The sequence below is a fragment of the Gracilinanus agilis genome, chromosome 3, assembly GCF_016433145.1.
Source record: "Gracilinanus agilis isolate LMUSP501 chromosome 3, AgileGrace, whole genome shotgun sequence".
NCBI classification, from domain to species: Eukaryota; Metazoa; Chordata; class Mammalia; order Didelphimorphia; family Didelphidae; genus Gracilinanus; species Gracilinanus agilis.
Window position 1 is genome coordinate 336,014,444 of NC_058132.1, and position 21,315 is coordinate 336,035,758.

The 21,315-nt window shown below is 36.5% G+C and overlaps 1 protein-coding gene across 1 annotated transcript in view; it reads left to right on the forward strand.

The window, feature by feature from the left end:
- Positions 1–16,166, forward strand: part of UBXN7 (UBX domain protein 7) — a 54,798-nt gene extending 38,632 nt beyond the window's left edge. The window contains exons 4-11 of the mRNA XM_044670009.1: positions 1,190–1,255; positions 3,322–3,434; positions 4,527–4,673; positions 6,630–6,720; positions 8,364–8,491; positions 9,737–10,130; positions 10,232–10,311; positions 14,138–16,166. Coding sequence (XP_044525944.1) covers positions 1,190–1,255; positions 3,322–3,434; positions 4,527–4,673; positions 6,630–6,720; positions 8,364–8,491; positions 9,737–10,130; positions 10,232–10,311; positions 14,138–14,299 — 1,181 coding nt within the window. The 3' untranslated portion in view covers positions 14,300–16,166. The remainder of the gene's footprint in view (positions 1–1,189; positions 1,256–3,321; positions 3,435–4,526; positions 4,674–6,629; positions 6,721–8,363; positions 8,492–9,736; positions 10,131–10,231; positions 10,312–14,137) is intronic.
- The last annotated feature ends 5,149 nt before the right edge of the window (positions 16,167–21,315 follow it).

Genomic DNA, 21,315 nt, shown 5'->3' on the forward strand with positions numbered 1-21,315 from the left:
ATTAACGTGCCTGTTTTTTCAAAACCAGTCCAACATTGATCATTGCCATATTTTGCCATTTTGTTGAATATGAGATATAATTTCAGGATTATTTTGATTTGTATTTCTCTTATTAGTGATTCGGAGCATTTTTTTTAATATGGTCCATTAATCGTTTCCAGTTCTTTTAAGAGCTAAATAGTATACTGTATGTTAAAAATTTTGCAGAAAGTTCCATATAAATGTAAATCATCATTACTGTTAATTATAGAAGCACCATAAAATACTTTTGCAATTAAAGTTTTATTATCACTTGGTAAAAACAAGAAGAGGAGCTCAATCTTTATAGTGTTTTATAGAAGTACTATAAAAAAGAACAGTCAGTTCTTTTGAGAGGTGTTTATTCATATTCTTTGAGTCATTATCTATTAGGGAATGACTTTTGGTTTTATGTATTATTTTTGTCTCTAAATGTAGGATACCAAACACTTGTCAGAGATATCTGATAGAGATTTTTTTTCTTAGTTGACTACTTCCCCTTTTATTCTAGAAACATTGATTTGGTTTGTGCAAATGTTTATCAGTTTCATGTAATCAAAATGATCTGTTTTATCTTTTGTAATTGCCTCTATCTTTTATTTGGTAAGGCACTATCTGCTATCCATATCTGGGAAAATTATGATTTGTTTCTCTACTAATTTCCTCTGACTTTTTAATTTATTTTGAAATGTGATGTAAAATGTTTTTCTGAAGGGGCAGCTAGGTAGCTTAGTGGATTCTGAGCCAGGCCTAGAGATGGGAGGTCCTGGGTTCAAATGTGGCCTCAGAGACTTCCTAACTGTGTGACCCTGGGCAAGTCACTTAACCCCCATTACCTAGCCCTTCCTGCTTCTAACCTTACTGCACAGTATTGATTCTAATACAGAAGATAAGGATTTAAATTTTTTTTTTAATGTTTTTCTAAGCCTTAATTTCTGCCAGTATTTTTCCTATTCTGATGCTTAAATGTCATATGCTGTATATGGGATTCCTTTTCAGGTATAAGTTGCACTACATGGTTTCTGAGATCTCTTTTCAACTCTGAAATTTTTGTGAAGTTTTTCTTGATGTACTTATTGAACATGTCATAGTTGAGCATGATATGAGAAATTTTAGGAACTAATTTCCTGAAAAATTCAGAGGCTCAGTATTTTACTTTTCCCCCCCATAGCTCCTAAAAGAAGGCGGCCTGCCCGTTCAATATTTGATGGTTTTCGAGATTTTCAGACTGAAACCAGTAGGTATCTGTGGAACTTTTTTTTCCTTACTTTTATCTTGTTCAGTAAAAATCGTATTGCTTTCTAGGTAGCTGATTAAAGGTATATTCCAAGTACCATAGTTAGAGCACTAGATTAAAAATTGAAAAGTCTTGGGTTCTTAGCTACTTAAATACTAGTTCCCTGACCATGAACTTAACCTCTATGTTTCAGTTTCCCTAGCTGCAAAATTAGGATAATGATACCGTTACTGTTTACCTCATAGTGTTGTGAGGAGGCTTAAATGAGATAGTATACTGTATATTAAAATTTTGTAGAAAGTTCCATATAAATGTAAATCATCATTACTATTAATTATGGAAGCACCATAAAATACTTCTGTAATTAAAGGTTTATTATCACTTAGTTAAAACAAGGGATTTTTTTTAGCTTGAGGTTCGTAGATCATAGGTTGCGTGGAGGATAGTCTGTGAACTTGAATGGGGGGAAAATTACATCTTTATTTCAACATAGTTTCATTTGTAATTCTATATATTTTGTGCATTTAAAATCATTCTGAGGAGGAGTCTTTAGGCTTCACCAGACTTCTAGGAGGTCCAAAACACAAAGAAGAGCTAAGAATCCTTGCCCTAAATAAATACTTTTTCCCAGGGAGTTGTAGCTTCAGATTTTATTAGTGGGCTTACCAGTAAATATTCTAGAGGAGTGATGGTGAACCTTTTAGAGACCGAGTGCCCAAACTACAACCCTCATGCATGTGAGCCGCACCCCATCTGGCTTCTGGGCAGAGAGATGAGTCATGTGAAAAATGTCCTCCAGCTCATGTGGAGAGAGGGAAGGGAGCAGCCCCCTCTGGAATGTGTGCCTTAGGTTCACCAACATGGCTCTAGAGTAGCCATGATTTACAAATTGCTTTTATAAAATGTCAGGATAGGAGCTCAATCTTTTCCTTATTCAATCTAGAACATTTTTCAGAATTTTTTGTATCCTTTTCAGTATTTAAGACAATGGAACTGCTTGGTGATATTGTCATATCTGAAAGTGGGCTGGTGTGTGGTCAGACTTGTTGATTAGGTTTTTTTTAATCCCATTGAAATCAAATGATTAAAATTTTAAGTCATCAGACTGTTGGAGGTTTATTATAGCAGCAGTAGTGAGAGAGATAGGAAGGAAGATATATCTACAGGGCCTAATGAACAGATCAGATAATCAAGAGCTAGAAAAATTGAGAGTTAGCTGTAGTTCAACTTGTTATTAAAGTGCTTCTTCCTCTAGAAGTGTCAGTTTAGATTTTGTCAATAACTTGCTTAGTTCCCCTGATTTCTAACTAGAAAATGGCATTTGTTTCAAGAGACATAATTTTTTCCCCCCTTTACTTCCCCTTTTTTACCAATTATAAGTACTGTTAGGACTAGCTTTTCTGTAATGTAAGTACCCTTGTCTATATACATTTAGAAGGAATAGGGCACTGCTGCAGCCTGAGGAAGCTTAGGGCAAAGAAATACAGTTGGAGAATTCATTTGGAATCCTTTAATCAATCTTTGTCCTGCTAATTTACTCATTCAGCTGCCCCAGAAGATATTGTTTCCTTCTAGGAAACAGTGACATTGGAGCTTCTTTATTTCATAGCTTCTACTATTAAAGAGTCAGAAGTGCAGTCAGGGATGATAGGAAATCCACGCTTCAGCTGCTACCACCTTGGGTCTTCAGAAAATTTGGAAGCTAGGATCTCTTTAGATGCTAAATAGAAAAGGGAAAGGGAGAAAGGTGGGGGAAGAATGATGCAGTGTCAGCACCTATGACCAGTCCCTTTTCCCTACAATTTTAAAGCCAGCTTTTTCATTACAATTTATGGTTTGTATTGACAATACATCTAGTTAATGTCTAGGTTCAGTTCTCCTTTCAGTTATAGGACACAGTAGTTCTTGTGTTTTTTAAATTTTCTAATCTTTTTGAAAATGTAGTGCATTATAATAATGATGTAATTATTTCGATCAGAACATCAACTTTTATCCCAAAAAATGTAATTGGAGACAATAAAGAATGCCATTTCCTGTTTTACTGAATTTGATTTCTGTCTCTTCAGTTCGACAAGAACAAGAGTTGAGAAATGGAGGAGCAATAGATAAGAAGCTCACTACCCTTGCAGATCTCTTCCGACCACCTATTGATCTAATGCATAAAGGCAGCTTTGAAACTGTAAGTGTTTAGGTTCCAAGTTTTAACAAAATGATTCCAGAAGAACAGTGAAGGAAATTGAGTATCCTTTTCTTAATGCTTTTTGTCAATGGTGCTTTTTGAGTACACGTTATTTGACTAACATATAGGAAATTAGTATTATTAGTGATCATTTTTAGGTGATATACCCAAAACCTTTTGAAGGCCATTATATTGGAAAACAATTCTTGTTGGGAGATAGGGTAATAATAGATAGAGATTCCCTATGTCATGCCCACAGATAGGTAGTTCCCAAAGCTCATTTTCTCTAGTAGTTTCAACTTTCTTCTCCAGTGAAGAAAACACTCTCAGAATTGGAAGGAAACCTAGTCTAATCTCCCTAAGTAAGAATTCACCCTACAATATATCCAAATAGTGTGAACCTAGTCTCTACTTGAAAGACTTCTCAAGTAGCCCATTTCCACTTTTAAATAATTTGAGATTAATCTGCCAGATGCAGAACAAATTCTTAGATTTTTCTGAGTGAAGCATAAGTTTCTTTTCAGAATAAGGTTAAATATCTTCAAATATCTAAACACAACTGTTGTTTTCCCCTAGTGTTACCAGACTAAACATTCTCAGTTCCTTCCACTGATCCTCATACGACACTATCTTATGATCCGTTCATGATTTGGAGGCCCTTCACTATCCTGGACTTTTTCCTCCCTTTTGTTAGCCAGTAGTTGGTTTAGAGAAAAATGTATTTTTACTCATGTGTTGTCAGTGTTTTGGACCAAGATTTCCAAGACCTTTTATGAGCATGATACTCATAATAGATAAATAAGAGGAAAAAATGCATTACTAGGACACTTATAGAAGTCACTGTGTGAGAGCAAACTTCACCATTTTATAGTCATGAATAAGTTATACCCAAATTATTAAAAATAGAGCCTTTAAATTCTCCTTTACCCGAATGTGGTTCCTGAAAAAAATCTCAGTGGGTACCATCCTGATTGGGAACCCTAGGAGATTAGGTAGTCATAGACTCTGAATGCCAAAATATCCTGCCTGCCACTTTTGCAGGCATTGTTTGAATTATTTTTCTAATCTATATTGTGGTATGTTCTTCCATAGGCCAAAGAGTGTGGCCAGATGCAGAACAAATGGCTCATGATAAACATCCAGAATGTGCAGGACTTTGCTTGCCAGTGCCTCAACCGGGACGTCTGGAGCAATGAAGCTGTGAAGAACATTATCCGGGAACACTTCATTTTCTGGCAGGTGAGAAGAATTAGGGTAGTCCTTCTGTTACAGGAGAAGGGAAGTGGCAGAAATTGATTTTGAATCAGCCGTGTCAATTTATAAATAGTAAAACCAGCCCTGCTATGATGACTGAATACCATTATAGATGAATATAGAATGTGGGCAGGGGAGAAATTAGGTATACTCACTCATTCACCAAAGTTACTTCACTTTCTAGTGAAAAGAACAATAGACCAGAAATCAGAAAACCTATCATTCTAGTCTTATCTCGATTAGTGTCATTGTAACCCTGGCCAAATCATTTAACCTCTCTGATCCTCATGGTTCTCATATGTAAAATACAGGAGCTGACCTTCTTATGGAGAAAACTGGTGGGTAACTTATATATTGTCTGGGTTCAGAGAAAGGGTGAGAAGGAGACAGGACAGACAGGGCAATAGACTGGGACCTAACAATTTGGGGAAATACAATTCAAGAATGGGTTTGGCAGTTGGAGGAAGTGACAGTTAGGATCCCAACTGCCTCACAGATCCACCTAACCAGGGAGTTAATGAAATCAACAAAATAACTGAGTAATACTGGGACAAAAGGATTTATAAACAGGTTTAATTCATTAAAGTAAAGTTTGAAAGAAGGGGAAGAGAGGTTTCTATTCTACCAACCTATGGGCAAGCCCCAGGCTTGGGGAATGAATTTATCTACACTAGGCTTTAGACTATAGCAGGGCACAAGGAATATCAGGAATGGAAGTGGGATCCTCACTCTGAGGCCTGTCAAAATCCAGCGATGATACAGCACTCCCAGGTCCTCAGCCAGTAATCATCGAATTGGGTAAGTCAGGGAGCTAAACCAACCTGAGATGACCAGCAACCCAGATTAGGTTTTATAGTCTCAACCTAACTCCCACAGGCAAATGATTTTTTCCTTCAGGATACCAGAATACTAGGATACAAACTCCACTTCCCCTGAGGTCTCCCACTCGATCAGTTACAATCTGTCCCCAGCCAACATGGAGTCCATCTCAGAGAGAGAAACACTTCCTGCTTCCCCATTCCATTTAGAATTCTCCAGTCTTGCTTGCTAAGCCTCCTAAATAACTAATCTTAAACATTTTATTAATTTATCTTACAACAACCTAAATCAGAGTTGTCTAACTCAAAATCCACTGGTCACAGGAGGCATACTCCTAAGAGTAGCCAGAACCAGAATAAAATGTAATCCAAAAAATGTTTGACAAAGCATAAAAATAAAATACAACATGAATACTATTGTTTGTTTGTTTGTTTGTTTGTTTGTTTGTTTGTTTTTAAACCCTTACCTTCCATCCTAGAATCAATACTTTTATGTATTGGTTCTAAGACAGAAGAGCAATAAGGCCTAGGTAATGGAGATTAAGTGACTTGCCCAGATCTGAGGCCTGATTTGAACCTGGGACTTCCCACCTCTGTATCTGGCTCTCAATCCATTGAGCTACATAGCTGTATCCCTGACATAGATAATGTTAATAGGACAAGGTATTACAGTGAATAGAGCCCTGGGCCTGGAATCAGGAAACCTCATTTTCTTGAGCTCAAATCTGACCTCAGATGCTTATTAGCTGTGATCCTGGTTAAATCACTTAACCCTAGTTGGCTCAGTTTCCTTATCTATAAAATGAACTGAAGAAGGAAATGTCAACTCACTGTAGTATTTCTGCTAAGCAAACTCCAAAAAGGGATCACAGAGGTTAGGATGTGACTGATTTTATCTAAATTGTGTAAAGCTTCTGTAACCTTAGTCTAAATGTTTATTTAAAGGCCTGGCTTAATGCTACTTATAAGCCTTCTTGGTTTGGTTGTATCTTGAATTTTTCAATTCCTTTTTAAACTTTATCTGTATTTTTCTTAATGAGAATTGCTTGTATGATGGAAGTAACAATTGGTGGTCATTTGTCTTTGAGATTAGCTGGCTGTTTAATATCTTCTGGTTTGACAGGTATACCATGACAGTGAAGAAGGACAGAGATACATACAATTTTACAAATTAGGAGATTTTCCTTATGTCTCTATCTTGGACCCAAGGACAGGTAAGATGAGCATAAATTTATCAAGTCAAGTCAATTTAACAAGTATTTAAAAGACATCTTTCATAGGCAAGGTGCAAGGTATTAGGTACTTAGAAATCAAGATAAAAAAGGATGTAATTCTTGTTATATTCTACAGAAGGTAGGGTGGGTAAGCTGGGGACTGGGGAAGACATTGGCTTGTATTCAGGCATAATATAAAATAAATAGTGATGGTGCAAAAGAGAAAAATTAGACGGCATAAGAAATTTCTAAGAATGGAGAAAACATTTGTCAGGTGGCTGAGTTAGGAAGGATTCTTAAAAGGGTCAGCCATAATAGAATGAATAGAGGCCTCTGGTTTATACTCTGCGTATAAGTTTATTAGTTTCAATCCAACAATGTATCTCTTAAGTTTATTTCTTAGAAACATTTGTATAGATCCTCTATATGTGTCACATTTGCATGTTAATAAGGTACTTGTCTATTTTCTGAACTACTTATTTTACCAGCATTCTTCTGTCAGAAACTTTTAGTCTGTTTCAGCATATCAGATCCATAATAGGCATGTGCTTTTTTATGGGCTCTTTGCTGTCAGTGTCTAAAGTACCTAGCCTAAATATAATTTTGCTCAAGAACGGTATAACACACACTACCATGCTTGTAGATTTGTCAAGTGAAATTCCTAATTCAAAGTATATTATCAAATCTGAAAAATGGTTCATGTGAAGATAAAATCCTTAATAAGAATCCTAAATGCACTATGTATACATAATTCATAATTCCTTTTGAAAGGAAGATAGCAATCAATTTCTTTCCTAGACCCCATTGAACCTCCTTTTACACAAAGCCACACAGATTTTTCAACCTCAACTGAGTGAGAAAAAGCCCTGCTTGTTGATATGCCCACTAGAAGAGCAGCCTTTTATCTGCTACATCCCTCATAATACTTGGTCCAAGACCCAGGGAGAAAGAGCTTTGCCTGCTTGGCCTTCTAGAATTCTAGAGTGGTAAGAGCAAAAGAACTGTGTTTTGAAACCCTAGGCTAGTAATATGGGCATCCAGTCATCCTCCTGTGCCCTTTAGTTGCTCTCCCTGAAGATTAGAAGCAAATTTCTTATTTTCTGCACTCACAGCTCTACCCTATCTGAAGGTCAGTGGAGGTCAGTTCCTTCTTTTTAAAGAAAAGAGTCATTTTTTAATCAAGTAGGCCTTTGTCCTCTTAATAAATAGAGACCTCCTCAGCACAGTGAGTATGACTTATTTGGGGGGGACCACCACTTTCATGGCTAAAGATGAATAGAGGAAGGGGTAATGTCTTTTGTCTCCAGCTCCAAATGGCTAATTGGTAGCAGGTAAAAGGATCTGGTATAGTAGTGGTGGTCAGTCTGTTAATATACTTACTGATACCTGATGCTGTATCTTTTCTTATCTAAAAGCATGATTCTTGATAAGTGCCCACATCTGTCTGCTATGGCCTGTATAATCTGGTTATAATAGTAATTAATACCTCATACTTATGTAATACTTTATGGTGCCCTGTGAAGATAAAAGAAAATTTTCTCCATATCAGTTTATATTCTGCAACGGCTTGTTGTTGTGAGATTGTTCTCATGGAAAGGTATTGAGCATAAAAGCCCTTTCATATCTTAGTTTTTCTTCTTCAGGTCAGAAGCTAGTAGAGTGGCACCAACTAGATGTGACTTCTTTCTTGGATCAAGTGACAGGATTCCTGGGTGAGCATGGTCAATTGGATGGACTCTCCAGCAATCCCCCCAAAAAATGTGGTCGTTCTGTAAGTATTATGGTTCAGGGATCTCTCATACTTAACATTCTATATAAAATGCTTATTGAATTGAAAATATTATATGTAAGCACACCATAAACGTAGATATGGTCCATGAAACCAGTGCTTTGTTATATGGGTATAGTGTTTTTATCCTTTTAAAATTTCTTACTGTGTCAGCAAGAAATAGTGTGAGACTTAGGAAGATTCATAACTGTTACCAATCAGTGTGAGGTGACTAGCCTCAATTTTTTTCCTTCATTCTATTTTGTGTTTTGTTTGTTTTTCTTTTTTTTTTTAACCCACATTCTCCTCATAAGTATAGTAAAAACTTTTCCATCAGCATTATCAAAACTAGAAACCTACATTTCCTATAATTCAAATAGAAGTATTCATTGGGACTAGACTTGTTGGAGATTGTTATTCTCTTCAAAAACAAAACAACTTTTCTGAAAAATGAAGAGGGGAGGGAAATTAAACAGTAATGAGGAATGCTAAATCCTATCCCTTTCATTTATAAGTGGAAAAATTATGAGAAGTCCTACCGAAGGTAACAGAAAATAACTACTAATTGTCCAGATATTTAGACTAGTTAACTTTCTTCATTCCTGTCACATATCAGATTGTCAACATTTTTACTGAATAATTAATCCAAAGAATAGTCTCTTTTGGCTAGTGGTTGAAGTAAGGGGGGAAGTTAGAAAATAGCAGGAAATTATCATTTATACTTTGACCTCCTTTTTATACTTAGCTTTATATAGCCCTATCAAATGTGAATTCCTTCAAACTCAATGGCTACAAGAAACTGCAGGACAGAATTGTAAGAATTCTACAAACCAGCTTAATTGTGCTTGAATAATTAAAATTGGCACTTAAGTTGAGGATCTAATTGTCTCATTTTGAAATAGTGAACTTTTTACTAATTGTAAGAAGTTAATTCACAGTGTGATATTATCAAGAGTTGAGACAGTAACTGCCACAGTATTTATATAACATTTCCCCCTGCAACCATGTATCTTCCCACTGGTGATTGTGGGAGGAGGGGGCAAAGGGAAATGAAAATGTTCCTTTAGTGGGAGCTCATTCAAAGGAGATAGGCAAAGGTTGTCCTTTAGCTCAACTGTATATGCTCCAGAGTAAATTGTAATCTTGGCTGCTTTCTTTTTTGTTTTCTTTTGAAATTGGTTGGCTGTTTGGGGGTTTGTTAATTGTGTTTTTCCCCTTCTGCTTATGTGACATGTCTGCACCGGGCAGGAAAGCCTTATAGATGCAAGTGAAGATAGTCAGCTAGAAGCTGCTATTAGAGCATCTTTGCAAGAGACCCATTTTGATTCTACCCAAGCAAAACAGGACAACCGTTCTGATGAAGAGTCTGAATCTGAACTTTTTTCTGGAAGCGAGGAGTTCATATCAGTTTGTGGTTCTGATGAGGAAGAGGAGGTAGAGAATCCTGCCAAATCTAGGAAGTCTCCCCACAAAGACTTATTGCATAGGAAAGAGGAGAACCGGAGGCCTCAGACTGAGCCCTCAGCTAGGACTGAGCCTGGAACTGCAACAAACCACCAAATCCTGTCAGGAATGGATTCTGAAATATTGGAGGTGTTACCTGAGAAGTCAGATGGACTTTCAGAGGGGCTGGAAATGAATGGTGAGTTAATTTTAGTTTCCTAAAATATGAACATTATGCTCAATTACTTGTCTTTGTATTTTACTATACTCCTTTTATATTCTCATTTTTTTTTAAATTAGGACCAAAAGCACAGCTGATGTTGAGGTATCCAGATGGAAAGAGGGAACAGATCACTCTTCCAGAGCAAGCTAAACTTCTAGTAAGTAGAATTAATCAGAACTTTTTACATGGGGCAGAGAAGGTATCCAATTAGAAAAATAGTTCTTTGGCGCTCCTATGCAATAATCATCCTTAATCTTAACTTAAACGGAAGCAAAAATAAATGGTATATATTCATAGTACTATTTTAGGCACTTGAGGCAGTCTAGTCTATGAACTGAAAGTAGAAGTGGCAAATCCTAACTGGCATTCCTGTTGATATGTTGAATGAACTGAAGTATGCCATTTTCTGCTCTATAAAAGACTCAAGGCAAAGAATACCTTATTTATATTAAACTTTCTAAAGATGAACCTCAAATCACTCATTTAGTCTCATATAGGTGGGAAAATGGACTATTTTTAGAAACATATCTAAGTTTCCTTTCTATCCTAGAGAAGCAGAGATTATTTTCTTCCTTGCATGTTTTGGAATCAAATCTGAAATTACCTAGACAGGGCCATTCTATTTATTCACTTTTTCTTTCAGCCCATATCTAAGTGATCTCTTACCAAGTCTGATTCTCCCAACAAAGCCTCAGGAAAGATTTTAATGGAAACTTTAAATTGAAGTACAATTTTCCCCAAAATTACTGAGTTTAAAGAACTTTGAAGCTTACTTGCTTTTAGTTTGTCAAAATGATTCATCTCAAGTAGAGACTTCTTATTAGCCAAAAATGTTAAAGATTTACATATTTCCTAGAATATATCAATTTTATAAAAGTTAGTGGAAACAATGTAGGTTTTAGTTCCTTGAATAAAACCGAAGGCATTGATTTAGGTGCCATAAAATCCTGATTTATCAAAGGTTGCTTTTCCATTGACTTAAATTTTACAATTTGGGATGCTTTCTGGTATCTGCCACTGGTGTTTATTCTCTTCCATTTCTAGATTCCAACACTGCCTTTGCTCTTCTGCTGGTCCTTTTTTTTCCCCCCACTACTACCACCATTTCAATCCTATTGTCACTATTGTCAGAATTCTGAGAAGCTTTTTAGAGCTTAGCACCATTCTTCACCTGGCCCCAACTTTGATATGTAGAAAAACCCAAAGTGGAACAGATAGTTCTGTTCAGTTTCCCTAATGAAAAAACATTGGGACCCAGATTTTTGTTAGGGGCAGATGAAGCTCCACTGAGCCACATTGCAGTCTCTTTGATGGACTATATAATGTCTTTAAGAGCCCCTCCAGTTTTATTTTGGTGGCTATAAAAGATAAGACAACTCCTGAGGCTCACAGTAGGAACCAAGGACCTTTCCTGATCCATCAGGACCTCAGGGCTCTTGAAGTACTATAGCTGTGTTACAGTGGTGGAGGCTCCAGGCATCTCAGCAGGTACACAATTGGATTTGGCTCTGAAAGTTTTCCTATTCAAAATGAAGGTTATAGGATATGTCATTGACATCTGGCAGCCAATGATGAACCCCAGACTTTGAGTTAGAGCAGCAAAATGAACAAAGTGGTAGCAAAAAGACATCAACAGAAGAAAGGGGCCTGTGACAATAAACCCAGAAGAGGATGACACAAGTGGCAGTGATAGGAGTCATCATCAAATCCTTAGAATGGCACAAGAACCTTTGGTCTTTGTAAATTAACTGGGTTGCTGCAGATATATATCTGGGCATCCCATTTTAGGAAGTTTGTCAGTTTAAAATTCTTTGAAATGATCTTCGGTAATTTAAAAGAAAATCTTTAAAGAAAATAAGAACACATTATTTTTTATTGGCCAGCCTAGCTGTTTTGCAGCAAAAAAGACATTGGATTCTAGGTACAACTCTGTCACTTAATTGTGTGATTTTGGGCAAGCCATTTAACCTCTGAAATAGCAGGGTTTTGTGGGGGTGGTTTGTTTTTTTGTGTTGTCTTCCATTTTTTGCAGTGTTTGCAGTACCTACCTCAAGGGTGTTGTGACAATCAAATGAAACATGTGTGAAAGCACTTTGTAATATGAACTATTATTAATTACTTACTGAGGGAGAACATGTACTTTAAAATCTCATGGTCTTCCCTTTGGTATCCTTATGGTCCTTTGGATTTTTGAGCTACCTTAACCAAAATTAAATCCCACAATCTTATGAAAATCACCACTTCCCACTTTTTGAAATCTGTGTGTTTTAAAAAATTATTATTTCACCATCATAGTAGCTCTTGAAATGGTGGGAGAAGGGGAAAGAAGTCTTATATTTACTGTCTTCAGTAAGGGAGTTCTGGAGGGCTAGGAATGTTTTTGCCTTTGTATCCACAGCCCCAAGCACAGTGTGTGTTAATAAGGATTTAATAACTGAGCTGTGGAACCATTTTGAATGAGGAATCTAGAGGATCCACAAACAATATATTGGAACTTGATTATAGATTTTGAGGCCTTATCTAGTAGATCTCTAAGCCCATTGCTGTTGCTGTATTCCCTCTATAATTTACTGTGATGTCCAATAAAGGTGAGGAATCTATGGCATTAACATCCTCTCCAACACACTTAACAGAGACTTTACCATCTACCATACCCTCTCCTTCCCCCATGTTATCCCTAGTCTTTGAGAAATTAAACTTAGCTCTTCTTCACAATCAGATTGGGGATCTGTTCTGGGAATCATTAGATTAATAGTTAATCCCAGATTGTATATAATAATCCCTTATGTTGATATAACTTGATAGTTTTCAGATAATCTCTCATTCCACCTTCACCACAACCCACCCACTCTATGAGATAGGCAGGGTAAGTAATATCCTCTCATTTTTATTGAGACTCAAAAGAGGTGGCTGGTGACCTGCCCAAGATCAGCTAGTTTGTAACAGAGCCATGCCCACAACACACAGCTGCAGACTTATAGTTCAGTATTTTCTACTATACTTCACTACCTCCTAGAATCTTAATTCAATTAGCTCTTATTTTCTTAGTTATCCAGTATATCTTTTAAAACGATCTCCAGATTCCATCTTTGTTAGAAAAGAACATAACTGGTAGTCCCAGGTTTTAGCTTTTTGTTAAAGATGTGATCAGCTCTTCTTTTAGGCTATAGCTATGGTTAATAGAGGAACAGCTGAGGTAGATGGAACTGAGGTGGTAATTTTCCAAAGAATATTTTATCTAGTTTATCTAAGGTAATCATAGTTTGCTGTAATCCAATATGTAGATTGGTCAAGAGGTCATCTGACTGATTTTTTTCACCTTCAGATATAAGTATAAATCCTAGGAAGTTCCGGTGAGAAATGAATTTGCATTGACTCTCATCTCTTAAGGTACCTCAGTGTAACTTTAGCACACTTGGTATATCTGCCCTTGAGAATAATAGGGCTACAAACATAATTAGAAGCAGTGTTTTTTGAAGGGGGAGGGGCTGTGAGAAAGGGGCCTAATAGCAGCAGAAAATTACAGGCAGACAGAAAGGGGAACAAGAAAATATTTTTAAAAATATGCTAGAACTTAAAGCATAGCAGAATGAGGTTATTTTCTATAGGGGCAAGTACCCTTGCACACCTCTGTGCCAGTAAAGCCACTATTTGTATTATAGTACAGAATGGTAATTGATAATCATAATGACAACCCTGATTCATGAAGAATAGCTTAAAATTATGTTTCTTTACTCTGACTTAAATTTTTTGTTTTTAAAAGGGGGTTAAAAAGGTTTTTTGTTTTGTTTTTTAAGTTTTGGCACTTAGAGGGAGTAGCTTCAGTTACTTAGGAAATTCCCTTATGTGTAGATCACCAAATTCCCTAACAGCACTGTCTAAATGACACATTATTATATCTGATTCACTACATGCTAAATGATGTTTCTGTCTTCATCCATTACTTATGATCTCTCTCTCTCTCTTTCTCTCCTCTGCTCTAGGCTCTGGTGAAGCATGTGCAGTCAAAAGGATACCCAAATGAACGTTTTGAACTTCTCACCAACTTCCCTCGAAGGAAGCTTTCTCACCTTGACTATGACATTACATTACAAGAGGCAGGCCTCTGTCCTCAAGAGACTGTCTTTGTACAGGAAAGAAATTAGCACTGTGGCCTGACCTCTCTCAGCTGCCCCTCATCCCTTTACTTGGGATATCGCATCCCTGAGTGTACAGTTTGGCTCCTAGGACCACAGAGCCAACCTGGGCAAATGGCCCCTGCCCACTCTCCTCTTTGTCTGGGCTCACCTCCACAATGTCTTTCCTTCTGTCTTCTGTCCTCCCTACCCCCTCCTCTTCCTTCCTTTTTCCTCCTAATCTGGTGACCAAATGAAAACCCAAGTATACATACAATCTGTCCTAGTACTGGCAGCAGGAAATGCTTGTTCCAATTTGGGAAAGAGGGATGCTGTCTTGCACATCACTCTCTGGAGATAAGAAAAATAATGTGACCTCCTCTGTTTTCCTATGATAGAGGAAGGACCAGATTAAAAAAAAAAAAAAAAAAAGAACCACCTCCCATCCCCAACTTACTCTTTACCCTTGGGAGAAAAAAGAAAACAAAAACGGTGTCTTCTATTTTTTTGGTTTTTTTTTTTGGTTTTTGTTTTTTAGTTTCCTGTAAGAAATATCATGTGACAAAAGACCCAGGCTTTTTGCTTATGTGGAGAAAAGCGCTCCTTATGATAGTTTGTCAAAAAAAAATTTTAATTTCTCTTTCCCTCATCTCTCCTGTAGAAGAATAGATCCATGGTATGTGTGCTGTTGGGAAGTTGATTGTCAGATATGGGATGAGATAGATTAGGGTGGCTTTCAACACTCCTGCCTTAGTCAGTTTTCTCCATTGCCTCTTTATTTGGAATTATTTTGTGGAAGCTGTTGATGCCAACATGCTAGGAGAGTGAATAGTAATTTCAGTGATGTTCCTGAATCCTTGATACCCATTTTCAAGCTAATGGTATCTTAAGATTTTCCATAATTTCAAAAACTTCTGAGTTGGGGAAAGGAATATGTTTACTCTTAGGACAGTATAGCATTTCCTAGCCTCTTCATTTTCTGGGTCCAACAAAGGGTTTAAGAATGGCAGGAGTTTTTTGTTTGGGGGAGTTTTTTAGTAGTAGTTTTACAATCATGCAGTAAAATGGTATCTGTAAATTAGAAATTGGTCTTGCTGTTGATCTTATCTGTGGTGCTTCAGGGCTGCCTCAGAGAAAAGAGAAAAAATAAGTAACTCTAAATGGTGGGTTTCATTAGTTAGAAATAATGCAAATTCACTTTGAACCCAAGGTAAAATAGTCTTTAAGAGACTATACTGAAATGAGCTGAGCTACTTTACGATTTTGGTTCTTCTTCACCTATTGCAACCAAAGGATGCTTAGTGGGATCAGAACTGAAAGCATCTCTTACAGAGATCACCTCTAAACTCAGTCCCTAAAGCAGCATTTAATTACTGGAGTGAGAAAAGCTGCTCTCAGTAGTCTTCAACAGATGTATTTTTTTCCTGCCACCAAAAGCCTTGTTAAGGGAGAATTTTATATTCAGCTCCAAAGAAGAAGCTATCTATTTTGGATGAATGCAAGAGCATTCATTTATGCAGGAGAGTAAAGTAGAGACTGGGGTGAAAATGGCAATAGAACTAAAACTTTGTCTATATAGAGATCATACTATAGAATGTTATCCGGTTTTGTCACTGTAATTTTAGCTGGTTCATTTCTACACCTTAGAGGAAAAATAAATTGCTAATGTTGGAAATAAAGTACAAAGTTTAACTTGTAATCCAAATTCAGATATATTTTCAGAGACCATTAGGCTTCCTGTCTATTTTAAGAGATCTTACGTTTTAGCACCCAAAGGATAAAGGAGGAGGAGGGGGTTATCTTTTGTTAGTACACAATTGTGGAATGTGATTTTTAATGATTGATTGGTGAGGCACCCTCACTAAAGAATGAAATATATGTCTTCTATAGGAAATCATGGGAAAGTCTTGTTTATTCTTTAATGGATCTTTACAAATGAATGTCCTTACATTTTCCTAAGTCTGTGTAAGTGCTTATGTATAAGTATATAATTGTATAAATATTTATAAATATATTTATATAATTACAGTTTCCTGTATGCATTGAGTCAGAGTTATCGATCCAGATTGGTGACTGAAGAGCACCATTTTGGTGTTTTTGCACAGGGTCCACAGGTTTACCAGTTGCTTATGATTCCTGGCAAAAACACAACTTTTCTTGGTAATCTCTGCAAATAATATATTGGAGGGCCTTAGATATGAGCACTTATTAACTAAGGAGAAGCATTGTGTATTTTCAGAAGAAATGGCAGTTTTGGATTACAGAAGGATCTAGTTTTCAGGGAGCACAAGGTCATAGGTATCTTCTAAGGCTAGAGAAAGACCAGCAAAGTAGGTTCACTTGGGAGGTACAATCTGTGAGCAAAGTGACAGCTAAGTATGTGAAATGTTCCTCCAGTAAATTGCCCATTGAACCACGCCCACACCCCTTCCCCAGTTCCTTTTGTTAGCATCTTTTTTAGGAAAAATAGCCAGTCAGATGTTTTCATCCCTTCAAAAGTGGGTTCCAGACTTTTCTGATAAAGCCCAGGAATTTTGGGGTGACTTTCTATTTAGTGTAGTGACTCTTGAGGGTGGAAAAGAGGGTTGGCTATAGAGAACTGAAAATAGGTTTATGAGAAAGAGAACAAGGATTCCCCCACCCTGAGCAAACCCTAAGCACTTTGACATTGAAGTTCAGAATGTGGTTCTTGAATTTTTCCATTTTATCTCAAGGTAGAGATATTATTGTACAGAGGGTTTTAAGGCTCCAGTAAAGGTACAGAGCTACCACTCCCTCAACTGAGGAGCACACACTTTATCTAGTGTTCTCCAATCCCAGAAAAATTTGCTGCTATTACTTAAAAATAATCCACTTCCATGTCTTCTTTCTTTCCAATATTCTTTAACAAAGTAAAAATAGTGATTTGGCTATTTTGGAGGCAAAGAGGGAAGTGCTGTGATTTAGCTGTGAGGGCTTAGATAATAGTGGGTGGAGCTCATTAAGTGGTTGAGAAAGAAGCACATTGGTTGTACATTTAGGCTTCTTTCAAGACTTTCCTTTGTACTGAGTCTCTCCCTGGACTAAGGAAAAAGGGGGAGGGAATGTTGTGACTATAAAAGCACTTGTCTTGCCCTAGTTATGGAAATACTGTTTTGGGGAGGGAGGTTGCTGAGAAGTAGGGGTTTATATGAATTACACTAAATGGTTGTGTTACTGATTCAAGTGTTGATGGAAGTTAGGAAGTCAGAGGTAAAAGAATTTATAGTCCAGCCGAAGACTTAAGAATGTCCGAGCACAGTCCTCTTACAGTATTTTATTTCCTCTAGTTTAATGCTTTTCCTAGCTTGCTTCGATCTTCAGGGAAAAGCATCCATGGGGTCAGTGTCCAGATTCACGAAAATATAACTTTATATAACAGTTCAACAGCTTTGATAATGATGGTTATTTTCTTCAACACACTGGGGCAGGATGGGAGGGTATTTGATAAGTGGGAAGGGTTTGGGGGAGGGGGTGGTTTGGGAAGGGAACACACCTGAGAAATAAACCAGGCCAGAGGAATTAATTGACCAACTGGTAGGGAAAAGTGAGTTCAGAAAATTTATGAAGAGAAATATTTTTAGTTTGATCCAAGGACCCACTGAAGGATTAAGATTTTTACAACTTGGGAAAGAAGATTGCTTTTAGTTATAGTAATCCATTCTATTTATTTCAAAGGCCTATTCCTCCAACATTTACTACCAAAGCTAAAATTCAAAATTATAGGACTTTTAATTTGTTTCTCTTAAAATATGAGAAGGAAAAAGGGAAGAAGATGGTAGCAGATTTTGAAGAGGACTTGCCCTGACCACAGAAATTTCCTAATCATTCAGCTTTGAGGGGCTAGCTTTTAATACTAATTAGGAAGGTATTTTTAAATGAAGCACACTGGTAAAAATAGAGGGGAAAAAGGACTTCAGTTAAGTTGCTTCTGGAATAAAAAGAATCGCACATAATTATTGTATCAATGTACTTTACATCTTTGAAAAGGAAGGATACATTTTTTTCCATCTTCAAATGTCTGTTATTTAAGGGCTTTACCTATATCAACTCATTCAGGTATTACTATCCTATTTTTCAGATGAGAAAATGGGCCCAATTAAATTGATCACAATTAAGTGTCAGAGGTAGGATTTAAACCCAGGTCTTCCTTAATCCCAAATTCAGCACTCTAGCTGCTACTTCACTCTACCTCTCACTTGCCACATATTTGTTGAATACTGACTCCTGTGTGATCAGCCATAGATAGATAATGATCTACTAAATGGAAAGTACAAAAGGTAACGAAGCATCATCTAGACCCCCTGTTCTCAAGGAGCTTTTTTTCTAGGGGTAAACAATATAAATGAAACAATCAGAGAATGACTTACTAAATTGCCTGTTAATTGAGGTGTTAAAAATGCAGAGAAGATAAAGAACAGTGTGTGCTATAGTGGTCAGAGAAAACTATGGAAAAGGTGTTCCTTTGCAGTATGGGTGGAAAATGCAGGCCTCATTTTTATATAAAGTGACAAACTCCTTTGCTCCATTTCTTGCTTGCCACAGTTTATGGCATGATTGGCTGGATCCTTTTCAATTTTAATGTCAATCTTACCAAGATTACTAATACCTGAATTTGATTCCTCATCTTATCCTTGAGATTATAGCTTACCTGGAGATATCCTATATTTGGATACTTAGTAGAAAGGACTATATAATAGAACCTCTAGGTCTTGGTACAAGTTGGAGAAAGATACCTAAGCTCTCTGCCACAGACCAAGTCATTCATTTAATGCCCTCTTTTTTGTTGTTGGTTGCCCCAGAAGACTTCAGGGTATAGCTAATAAATCTTTTCTTTGCCTTCTGTTTGAGAACTAGTTTGACTGATTTAATCAGTCCTGCCTATTGAAATTCAGTAGTAGTCCAATGGTTTTTTTAGTGCTTTATTCCTGATCAACATTGCCTCCAAATAAAAGATAATTAAATTAACCCAGATAATTCACCATTGCAGTAATTCTCTTATTCTGTAGACTTCTTTGCCTTGAAGCTTAGGCTAACTGTTGCAGTAAGTTTATGAGGATTGATTTTGGAATCTAAATCTGCTTTTTTTTTTTTTTTTTTTTTTTAAAGAAACTTTCTAAGACTCCAGAGAGGCTGCTGACCTACACTAGTAGAATTTTTATACAGGAGTTCCATTTATCAATGATTTCGCAGGTCCAGTACTTAATCCCCCATCCTATTAGGCTGACCTATAAAAAGACAAACTGATAAAGGCATCTCTGTATACAGGCTCCTTTTCATCCTGACATTTTTCGCACTAAATTTTGCACTTTGTCTCTCAAATATACTTAATCATGTCAGGTGCTCATCAACTTTATTGTCTCTGTGGTTAATTAAGTTTATAAAGTTGAGCACAAGTGGAAAAATACTCCTGTCAGTCCTGTTAGAGACACAAGGATTTTGTGGCCATATGTGTTTTAGGGAATGCAGTGAACATTCTAACTTAATCCTTGAATGGTGTGTGTGTTTGTTTTTTTAATCAACTGTATATAAATGCCTTGGCATTCCCCAACAGAGAAATGGCTTTTCAGTGCTAACGAAGACAGTTGTGTTTAGTAAATGCATGTGTCGACCCCAACTATCATATAGGACTTTTGCCTTTTCAGCAATGGCTTTCACTCCATTGAGGCAGCACTACTGGTAAGAAAGCTTACTGAAAGTATGGTTTCAAGGTAAATATGATGGTCTTAAAGGTATCCTTCCATTGAACTATTTTTCTTGATTGTGAGATTTAATGATATTTACCAAGTGATACTTTCCTTGAAACACCAGTTTTTCTCTTCTCTATTTTCTTTTTAAAAACCATTCCTTGAAAATTAATTTGATAATAGCTCATTTTCTAAAATTTATCATTTGACTTATTCAAGTCACTTTTGGAGAAGTAGTAGGAAAGCCTCTTTCCAGAAACAAATCTGAGGTGGATAGTCTTGTTTTCTTACCCCCTATTCTGAAGAGAATTCTTTCCCCTGTAGAATTCACTGTCCTAAGAAAGGAGAATCACATATTAAAAGTGCTATTTTACTGGAAGCCTGTAGAAGCAGATTGGCATTTTCCCTTAACTTCCATGTCAAAGTCTTTGTTTATCTTTTTGCTTTTCCATTCTTTACTCGGAGAGAGACACTTTGAATGTTGGTATTTCACAAAATGCTCTTGTAGTGCCTGGTCCACTAAGTCCAACTGAACGTTGTTATAATTTGTGGTTCAGGCTTCTTTTTTTTTTTTTTTTTTTTTTTTTTTTTGCCAAATGATACTAGTAGAAGTGAAATTGAGCATTGATCCTCTGAATTCTGAAGAACTAATGGTAAGGCTTAAAACAGCAACAAAATCAGAAAAAGAAAAATGTGTGGTGAACTCCTTACCTATGCAATAGGTTCATAGGTTAATTTGTGAACATTATAGTTTGCTGTGTTAGATTTGGACCATAGCTTCAAGCAATCATTAATCACTTCTGAATAGAATATCACATCAAGAGATAATTCTTGTTATACCCTAAAATTGGTATTCCTGTTCAGGGCTAAAAATATTTTAAGGCATTGAAAAAAAGCATAATATGAATGTTTATTGATTTTTTTTAAGCTTATTGATCTATTTTGACTATCCTTGGTACATTTATCCAATGCTAAGTAAAAAAATAAAGTATCAACACAGCACCTTGCATATAATAGGCATTTAATATTTATTGAAAACAATTGACCTCCAATTTCAAATAACTATAATCTTGAGAATAATTTGAAATTCTTCCTTTGTTTTCTGACAAAATCTCCAGGAGGCAAGGAATCTGGTAGGAACTGTCAGGAGGTAGATCTAATTTGTTACCATTTTTATCCCTTCGTGTAACTTTTCTTATTTAAAATATATTAATGTGAGTTAGCAGGATTCATGCTTTATGATTGGCTGTAAATTCTTGGACTGGAGTCTAAATTTTGAGGGGCGGTTCCTTACTGTGGCAGTCTATCACAAAAACAGACAATTTGTCTTTCTCATAGCTA